Here is a 10550-nt window from a genome sequence, read left to right as displayed (position 1 = left end):
ATGGGGTCCTACCCCAGTATCCTCCTAGAAGGACTCTGAGGGGTCATCTGGTTCACTCTCCAGCCCCTCTACACAGGTGGCCTTAGCCCACCTTCCAGGGGACTTCACCTTCACCCTCGGTCTCCTCTGGAAGAGGGAAGAGCTGCTGGGACCAGGGACAGCCCTAATGGGTTCTACCGAGGCAGGATTGAAGGGGCATTTAGGATGGCTCAATGTCTGAAGTTCCATCATTAGACTGTCCAAACTGTAGAGCAAATATAAATATGAGGCTAATAGTTATTCACATCATAGTACAAATTAGTCTTTTTTAAAAAAATTCTTGACTCCTGAATCTATAGCAGGGTCTTGCTGGTAATTTATTTATTTATTTATATATTTTTAAAGATTTTATTTATTTATTTGAGACAGAGAGAGAGAGAGCGAGCAAGCGGGGGGAGGAGCAGATAAGACAATATCCATCAGACTCTACTTTGAGCACAGAACCTGGCCTGACATGGGGCTCGATCCCGCAATCCTGAGATCATGACCTGAGCTGAAACCAAGAGTTGGACGCCTAACCAACTGAGCCACCCAGGCGCTTCTCCCTGGTAACTTATTCTTAAAACATCCTGTTGTTCCCCTTTCCCAGAGTTCACTGCAATTTGTAATGATACATTAATATGAGCGCTCACTTAATAGTGACCTTCCCTGCAGGTCTGTAAGAGATGTTAAGGGCAAGTACTTTGTCCTATTGTCTTCTGTGCATGGTACAGAGTAGATCTTCAATAAACATTTACCAAATGAAATAATATATTCTTCTATAACTCTTTGAAACCAGTTTCTTTCTTTTGGGAGTCGAATTCTCTCTGCTCCTCGGTGCAAATTCCTAGTTATCCTTCAGAACCCCGCTCAAATGCCACCTCTTCTGTAAAGTCTTCCCTGGACAGAATTCGCTTTTCCCTAGCCCTTCTTCCCCAATTGTTTTATAACAATTATGTTGTAGTCAAATGATCTGGTTCATAGTTTTAAGCTCTCTAAGGGCAAGGATGATGGGTTTAAACCCTTGTTATCTCCAGATCTTGGATCATTGTGCATACATAACTATTTGTTGAATGAACATGTTGGATAAAAATGGAGTGCTCAGTTCCTGTGGAGGACAGGAAGGGAGAGGACATCTCTACATCCCCCAGGAGAGGAAGGAGGATGTGAGGATTTGAGGACCTATGTAAGTTGCTGTTTGGAAGGCCCTGAGTCTGAGCCAGAGCATAAGCAATATTTAACAATATATTTATGCCTTAAGTCTTTTCTTCTGATCCCTGATTCAGCATTGTGGGCTAAGTATTAGATCCCTTATCTGCCGGGATGCCTGAGTGGCTCAGGGGTTGAGTGTCTGCCTTTGGCTCAGCTCAGGTTCCCTGCAGGGAACCTGCTTCTCTCTCTATTTATGTCTCTATCTCCCTCTCTGTGTCTCTCAAAAATAGATGAATACAATCTTAAAAAAAAAAAAGATTCCTTATCGGTCTATCTATAAAATAGGGATGAGACTCAGAGAAGTATAGTGACTTGCCCAAGAACACACAGCCAAGGTGGGACTGAACTCAGGTCTTTGGGGTGCCTATGCCTGGGCTGTGTAGAGAGGAGGTTCCAAATGTTCTACTTTTCCAGGCTCCCTTGGGGTGCAAGAGATCTTCTTTCTGTCCCTGGGACATGTGGACAGACTCTCTCTGGCACCACATGGACACCAGTGACCTTTCCTGCTCAGGATGTTTAGTGGGGAGGAGCAGAGGGGAGGCTCAGAGATGGTTCCGGGAATCCCATCAAGCCTTCTCCACAGGGCTCTCAACTGAACCCAGGGAGCCTCTCTGCAATCTCCTTGGGCACTGCTGAAACCAGTCAACAACTCCAGCCAGCTCCGAGACTGGACTCCCAGGAAGTCCAGCCACTGCAGGCCAATGGCCCCAAGACTAGGGACTGGTGAGTGGGAGGCAGCCACAGAAATAGGAATCACCCACTCCTCCAGGGGCTGCTAGAGGGATTTCTTTTGGCCTTGGAAGTGGGAGAGGCCAAGAGTCCCAAATGCCATTCCTTGGATACAAACTGGGTGAATAATTAAGATAGTGACAACAATATCATCACCTACTCCATGCCAGTATGTTATGTAAATATGGTGGCCTACTGAATCCTCAGGACAACTCTAGGAAGCAGATCCCACTATGGGTCCCATTTGATAGGTCAGAAGACTAAGACTCAGGGCGGTGAGGTGATGTGCTCAGGTGCTCACAGCTGGGAATAGTGGAGCTGGGTTTATACCCAGGTTTGCCTGGATTCTGAATCTAAACACCTAGGCAATAGGTCTCCTCACCTCCCTCCCAGAGGCCCTGTGGTGGGGACCCAACTCCCTCCCCGTGGACACGGCCCCGAACGCACCTGTAGTTGTGGAACCAGTTGATGACCGTGTTGGTCTTCAGGTTGAGCTGGAAGGAGAGGAGCTCAATGGTCTGCTGGGAGGGGTAGGGCTCCAGCTGGTATGCCTTCTTGAGCGCCTCCTTCTCCTCAGGCGCCAGCACCACTCGGGGCTTCTTGATTTGTAGGAGGCTCAGGTCCTGGGGCTGCAGGCAGGGGCTGGGGCACTCAGAGCGGGTGGCGGGAGACTCGCTGTCGGAGCCGGTGCTGATGAGGCCGTACCTACGCTTGAGGTAGGCTGGGGAGGGTTGGGGAGGAAGCACTGAGTGGGGCCGAGCAGAGACCCGTCCCCTGGGGTGGCTCCGGGGGACCCGCTGCTGGCCTCAAAGTCTCATTCTTTTCTCCCTCCTTGATCTGCTTCCACATCCTCCCAAACCCTCCACTGAGATGCCCGTCTGCCCACACCTGCCTCTGAATTCCCGGCGTTAGCACCCAGATGTTAAGCATGCAGACAGCTTAGCTGGACCCTCACACACAGGAAGTGCCCAGCATCGGGTGCTATTCAGTGTTGTCTTGGTTGACACAAGTGTCGCTGAAGTTCACTACAGTCTTGCAGGCGAGGGACATTAAACGATTCCTGTAACTGCATGATATGCATCTCAACCCCAAACCACCAAAATGTGGGGAAAAGAAGCCCATTTTCAGAATGGAGGCTGTAATTTAATCCTCTCAGCAATGCCCTGAGATTCTTCAGATGAAGGAGAATGAAGCATTGAGGGAGTAAACTTGCCCAAGGTTACAGAGCCAGGGAGTGGTGGGCCAAGTTCTCAACTGCAGAGAACTGCTGCCAACAGCTCCTGTGCCCTTCCCGGCCTGGCTTGGCCCTGGGCCCCCACTGGAAACTGCCTTGGTGCCCTGGGTGACAGTTTCTCAGTTCCTTGTATCTCCTCTCCCAACCCTGAGCTTTTTAAAATCCCTTCAGCACAGCACAGGCTTGAGCACACAGCAGGTGCTCCATGCCTGCTCATGTTTTCAGGGCTATAATACTGGATGAGGGAAGAATCCGCAATCTCCTTGCCCACTCCCAGGAGAGAGGATTCCTGTTTGCTGGGCCACTTTTGTGCTTCATTGTGTAGAATCTGGGTAACAGGCAAAGGGGGATGAGAGAGAGAGAGAGAGAGAGAGAGAAAGAGAGAGAGACACAACACACCTTCTGGGGAATACACAGTTGGGATGGGCAAAAAGATTTTGAAGCCGCTACGGGTGTATGGAAGGAGGCTGAGAGGTGGGGTACTGTGGTTTTCATGGGAGGAACCGTAAATGTTTTAGTTGCTTTCAATTATATTCTGGGGGATTGCTGTTTTCTGGCAGCCCCGCAGCTGCCTGAGATGGGATTACTGAGACCTGGCTTTATTTGGGTTGCAACTAGATATGGTTCCAATGGAAAAACCTGAAGCCACCCCCAGAATCCCCAGCGCTCACCTTTCTTCTCCAGCTTCTTCATGTCCCTCAGCTTCTCCACATTATGGGGGTCATTGAGCCACAGCTGCATGCGTACGAAGGGCTCCCGTCCCTTCAGACTCAGCTTGTGCCAGGGTTTGGGGCGGGACAGCAGGTCAGACACGGAGCCCTGTGTCAGCCCCAGGATGCTCTCCCCAAACAGCCGCTGCCCTAGGGACAGGGGAGGGCAACCTGTTACCTCAGGCTGGGCAGAGTGTACCCAGGAGAGACAAAAAAGAGGAGAACGCAGGCCGTTTCCACTCTGGGGGAAGGACCATACACATGGGAGAACCCACACCCAGCATGAACCTGGAGGGGACCTTTCTGCAAAATAGGAGGTTGGAGTTAGGTGATGCCACAGCTATCAACAAAAATGCTTTCATAATTAAGGTTTCCATCACTCCGAGAAGATCCCTGAGCATGTCTGAAAACTTCATGTGTACAAATTAGTATCATCTCATTAGAGAGTGATTTGACAAATTCTACCAAGATTTAGGTGTGCATATCCCTCTGATCCAGCAATTCTCCTGCCTGGGATTTATTTTCCACTTGCATTTGCTCAAAGGCACAAAGATGCATACCGACAGTTTTGGAGGCAGTAGGAAATTGGAAATAGCAAGATGTCCATCAATTGGGTAAAAAAATGTGGGGCATCCTTGGCCTGAAACACTTTGCCACAGGGAAAAAGACTGCAGGTGGTCTAATCATTTTTAAAGCAAATTATAGGACATGTAAATTCATCTACATAGGAAAAAATTAAGAAATCAGGTATACATATATTCTTGTGTTTTCAGAAAGTATCAAAGATATATAAAACCTGTGAAGTGTGATGGGGGCTTGGTGGAATTCTACTTTTTAGCTTTTCTGTACTATTTGGTATTTTAAAATAATGAACATGTCTTATTTTTAGAACAGAAACTGCAGTGAAGAATTTGGGGTTTGTGTGCATCCCTTTGGGAGAGGGGCTTGACGGGCAATGGAGACTCAGAGAAGTCTGTGACCCACAGAGTGAAAGAGTTCTAGAACAGGTTTCTCCTGTGTCCCCAGAGGGGAGGGGGCTCAGCACTGGGTCAGGATTGTGCTAGAGTCTCATTGTCACTGTGGGCTGAGGACTTCAGGTCATATCAGACCTACACTCACCCCATTTGTCCTATTCTAGGGACCCAGGTCCAAACTGGATGCCTTTTAGAGGGTCCTGGATGCCCCTGCAGGCTGGACCCTGGGCCCCGGGATCTCACAGTGGGCACTCTGCTCAAGGCAAGGAAGAGCCAACCAGGGTGGGAGGCAGCATCCCTGATTCCCGCCATCCTGTACCTAGGTTGTTGTCCGTGAGGACCTCTTTGACTCTCTTGGTGATGGAGTATGTGTCCAGCTCGGGGGACATGGCCACAATCTCCTGGATGCCCCCTGTGGTCTGGCTGCCCGAGTACATCTTCCCCCCAAGCGAGGAGCTGGAGCGTCCCTCTGGCTGCTGGTTTTCCTTGCTGCCTTCCAGTGCCAGGATCAAGGGCTCCTGGGAGCTCCTCTCCGGCTCTGTGGGGCTAGGGGGTGGGGACGGCGATGACCTCGGTTCCGTGGGACTGGCTGTGGGCCACAGAGAGACAGACAAGGCAGTTACTGCCATTTGGAACAGACACACATGGTTAGGGCTCTTGTTTGTTAGAGCCACGTGTGGGCAACAGCCCATTTTGCAACCACCATAGGCATATCTTAGGCAGGGACCATCCCAGATGCAAAAACTAGCAGATGAAAGTTTGATAAAGAGTAGGGTATTTACATGGTCTCAAAGTATCCCCCTATAAGATACCTATTAATTACAATAAGGTACTTACTAATTACAAAGGAAAAAATATTAACACTACAGTATAGCTACTTAGCAGATATTACCTTAACCAAATGATCAAAGTTAACATCACCAATTAAAGGACAAATCAACAACTGGTGCCTCCTGATGCAATGTACTGAGAAGGACACAGCATCACTTCTGTGATACTCCTGCCCAAAGTGCATTGTTTGAACCTAATCACACAGAAACATCAGACAAAGCCAAATTGAGACAGTTGGTAGTATAACTGGCTTCTGGGCTTTAAAAATGTCAAAATTGGAAAACAGAGAGGCAGAAGAATGTTCAAATTGGGAGACTAAAGAGACATGACAATGAAACACAAGGGTTCCTGAATCTGATCCTGGACAGGGAGAAACAGAATTTTATAAAGGATGGGGCACCTGGCTGGCTCTGTTTGTGAAGCATGCGAGTCTTGATCTTGGGGTCGTGAGTTCAAGACCCACGTCGGGCACAGAGTTTACTTGAAAAAAAAATTATACAAAGAATATTATTCAGATAACCAAAGAAACTTGAATATAGATAGTAGGCTACATCAATGATATTGTATCATTGTCAGCTTTCTCATTCTTGGAAAATACTTGTTGAAGTATTGGGGTAAAGGGATATGATGTTGTCAACTAACATCTCAAATGGTCAAGAGAGAAAGAGCACAAATGTGACAAAATCAGCAATTGGTGAGTCTGTGTGTGGAGTACAGGGAGTCCTGTTCTATCATTTCAACTCTTTAATTAGTTAGAATTGCTTCAAAAAATGAAAAGTTACAAAAAATAATTTAGAAACCCTCTATAAACTTGACCACCAGAGATTAAATGAAATATGGTGATTCCCCAAAGCAATTAAAAATAATATAATGAAAAGATGTCCACATAAGAGAAGTCCTGGGGATCTAATGTACAGCATGACTATGGTGAACAATTCGCCATTATAAACTTGACACTTGCATATGAGCATAGAACTTTACTATTCCCAAAAGAACAAAATGGTAATTATGTGAGGTGAAGGATGTGTTAATCAGTCTTGTTGTGGTAAACATTTTGCAGTATATAAGCATATCAAATCCTCACATTGTATGCTCTAAACTTACACGACGTTAGTATGTCAAATGTATCTCAATAAAGCTGTAAAAAGAAAAATATATCCATTCTACACTGGCATATTTATTTATTTATTTATTTTTATTATTTTTTTTTTTTTAATTTTTATTTACTTATGATAGTCACAAAGAGAGAGAGAGAGAGAGGCAGAGACACAGGCAGAGGGAGAAGCAGGCTCCATGCACCGGGAGCCTGATGTGGGATTTAGGATCACGCCCTGGGCCAAAGGCAGGCACTAAACAGCTATGCCACCCAGGGATCCCTGCACTGGCATATTTAAAAAAGTGAGTTTATAAGCCACAGTTTTCCTTTGTCAAAAGCCATTTGGGGGCAGCCCAGGTGGCTCAGCGATTTAGCGCCACCTTCAGCCCAGGGTGTGTTCCTGGAGGCCTGGGATCAAGTCCGGCGTCCAGCTCCCTGCATGGAGCCTGCTTCTGCCTGTGTCTGTGCCTCTCTCTCTCCCTCCGTGTGTCTCTCATGAATAAATAAATAAAATCTAAAAAAAAAAAAAAGAGCCATTTGGAAGACCTGTTGGGTAGGATGACCTCGCCAAACCCCTAGTCCCTGAATCTGTTAAATGGGGCCACAGAGCTTGTAGCACCATGCCTGCACCAACCCTCTTCGGTGCTATCAAGAGGACTCCATGAGATAAAGCAGGTCACCTCCTGAGGAGTCAGCCACCCACTGGGGTTTCCAGCATGAACTAAGCCTCTCCACTATGCCAGGAGGTGCGATCATGGTGGAGGACTGAGGAATCCCAGTGCTGGTCTGCAAGGTACCTTCCAGCAAATTAGAAACAATACCTCTTCTTTAAGACATTTGGCTGCTGCCTGCTGGAAATTTAAGTATAAAAATATGATGTATGTATGATGGCTAGGAAGTGAAAAGAGCCCCACAACCATCTTCTGTGGCTTTGATTCCAGAAAGGACATCCTGAGCCTCTGCTCTGGATGGGTGCTCCAGAACCTTAAATGGCTTCCTATTGACTCTTGCACAAGAAATGTGCCCTCCTGTCCCAGTGTTTAAGGCTCTGGACTCTCTTGTAAGAGTCAACCCCACAGACTTGGAGCTACTTTGACAGCTCTAATCACCAACCCCCCACCCCCCAAAAAAACCCTCCATGGCTTTTCTAAGCCCCTATGCCTTTGCCATCCTGAAGGCCTTCTCCCTAACCCTGAACTCCTTATGCATCCTTTGAGACCTAGTCCCAAATGTCCCTTCCCAGAGATGCAGCTTTAAGGTGTAACAGCACCCTGACTACACTGTTACACTTCACTATCATTTCTCTCTTATGTCAGATCTCACCCTTACTAGATGATGACAATGATAATGATGATAATAATTAATAAAGCTTCCTTTTATTGTGTACTTATTACATGCCCAGCATAGTGTTATGTGATCTCAAGTGACCTTCACAACATTTCTAGGAGGTAGCTACCATGTCATCCCATTTTATAGAGGAGGAAACTGAGGCTCAGAGCTGTTAGGCAGTGTGTCCAAGGTGTCACAGGGACTAGTGGCAAGCTGAGGTCTGCTTATATCTGACATTGTCCTCTCATCCACCACAAGCCCCTGCAAGGCCGGGACAACACATTCGTCATAGGTGGGTTCTAGAGCTTGGAGAGGAAGGAGGTGCTGGGCAGAAGACTGTTGAGTGAATAAATTTTGGTCAGGACCACTGTGTACCTTTGCAAGGTGCAAAGTGAAGCCTTAAAGTTCTGAGCAGTGGTATCATGGCGCTGTGGGGCTGGCAGCCCACATCTGGCATGAAGTCACTGCTATTCCTCGTTGCCCCTAAACTGGGCTGATCCTGGTTATCCAAGTGGCATCCATGTGATGCTGGAGCTGACACGTCTCCCCATCACTGTCACCAACAGACACACAATGCTGGTGGGGAAGGGCCAGCCTGGGAATGCAAGAGACTGTTTTGAGAGTCCATCCATCACTGGCACGGAAGAGGAGCATCTCCTTCCTAGGGCCAGATTTCCAAATAGAGAGCGAGCAGGATGAGGAGATGGAGGGAAAACCTAGAAGATGACTCTGAAATCAGAAGCCTCTAGGCAGACGCTGGCCTTTTCTGACAACTCAGACTTTGAGGACCACTTCTTTTTCTTTTTTTTTTTTTTTTTAAAGATTTTATTTATTCATGAAACACACACACACAGAGAGAGAGAGAGAGAGAGAGAGGGAGGCAGAGACACAGGCAGAGGGAGAAGCAGGCTCCCTGCAAGGAGCCTGATGCGGGACTCAATCCCGGATCCCAGATCAGGCCCTGAGCCGAAGGCAGACGCTCAACCTCTGAGCCACCCGGGCGTCCTCCAAGGACCACTTCTGACAAAACTATTGGAAGATTCACAAATTAACTCTATCAGGAGGAGCACTCTAATTATAAAGGAGGTTGGACATGAATAGTCAGGTTGGCTGGGGCTTGAGCAAGGGCATGGGGCAGGGATATTGTTGGGGCAGAGCGGGGAGCAGGGCAACCAACTGGTCTGTCTGCCCAGGACTCTGCTGGTTGTAGCTTAGAAAGTCCCATGTCCTGGGTAAAAAGAACAGCTAGTCATGACGGAGACAGCAAGGGAGACATGGAAGGAGAGAGATGGAATGACAGAGGAACACAGAGTAGAGCCAGGCACAGAGTGGGAGAGAGGGGCAGGGAAAAAGGGAGATGGGGGGAGAGGGAATGGGACAGACCAGTAAGAAAGGCAGCCAGAAAGACAAGGGAGGGAGAGAGAAAAGACAGTGACGATGGTGGGGGAGACTCGGGGAGACTCGGGGGAAGTCAGAGACCACGTGGGGGGAGCCAGAAAATTCTGAGGATAGAGCCTCAGACACAAGTGGCTGCAGTACCCATGTGACTACTGGGGGCAGGGCTGAAGAGTCGGTTATTTGAACCATCCCCTGATGGCAGGCAGCTGGTGGGCGGGAGGCCACGCTTTGGAAGTCTCCCCTGGCATCCAGCTCATCCCCAATCCCCCAGGCCATGGACAAAACGGGGGCTGGAACAGGTCCATACTCAATCCCACGGCCACACTATGTGGGACCTTTGGGCAATGGATCCCTCTCCTGCTAGGCTGAGGACACATGGTGGCTGTGGGGGTCTTGGTTGGATCAGCCACCCTCCACTCAAGCCAGCAGCCACTGCGCACATCTCTGCCTCTATGAACATTGGCCCTGGCCTCCTGGTCTGCAGGGAGGCCGGGGGCGGGGGGCAGGGAACAAGGTGTCCATGTTCACTGGACCTCATTCCCTTCCTAATCTGTGAAGGATCCTTCCTCCTAGCCTTTGCTTGTGCTGTTTCTTCCACCAGGTACACTACTCTTGATGGTTTTTGCCTAACTCTATCCCTACACAACAAAGACACTGTAAAAAATCCAAACAACTGGACACTGGGGAAATGCAAATCAGAACTGCAAGGAGATGCCAATTCACACCTACTGGGATGGGGACGGTCAATGGCGGAGAATAGCAGGTGTTGGGGAGGATGTAAAGAAATAGGAATCCCTCCCCCTCTTACTGCCCAGGATGTAGAATGGTGCAGTCACTATGGAAAACAGTTTGGAAGTTCCTTAGTAAGTTAAACATATAATTATCATCTCACCCAGCAATTCTACCCTGAGGTATATATCAAAGGAATAAAAAACAGGTGTTCGGAAACACGTATGAGTGTTCACTGCAGCATTATCCAGAATAGCCAAAAGGTGGTCTATCCACACAAGGAAATATTA

General features: G+C 48.1%; 1 protein-coding gene across 17 annotated transcripts in view; it reads right to left on the bottom strand.

The window, feature by feature from the left end:
• Window positions 1–10550, bottom strand: part of CUX2 (cut like homeobox 2) — a 285094-nt gene that overhangs the window by 6477 nt on the left and 268067 nt on the right. For 16 of the 17 annotated variants that reach the window (XM_038575085.1, XM_038575075.1, XM_038575088.1 and 13 more), the window contains 3 exons: window positions 5197–5466; window positions 3865–4053; window positions 2407–2680 (listed from right to left, as the gene is read on the bottom strand). In XM_038575085.1, the coding sequence (XP_038431013.1) occupies window positions 2407–2680; window positions 3865–4053; window positions 5197–5466 (733 nt within the window). Of the gene's footprint in view, window positions 1–2406; window positions 2681–2847; window positions 3026–3864; window positions 4054–5196; window positions 5467–10550 lie in introns of those variants that run through there. The other variant, XR_005379159.1, reaches the window with a different exon arrangement.

This window comes from Canis lupus, chromosome 26 (assembly GCF_011100685.1).
Source record: "Canis lupus familiaris isolate Mischka breed German Shepherd chromosome 26, alternate assembly UU_Cfam_GSD_1.0, whole genome shotgun sequence".
NCBI classification, from domain to species: domain Eukaryota; kingdom Metazoa; phylum Chordata; class Mammalia; order Carnivora; family Canidae; genus Canis; species Canis lupus.
Note: the sequence above shows the minus strand (reverse complement) of the source record. Positions and strands in the feature narration are given on the sequence as shown.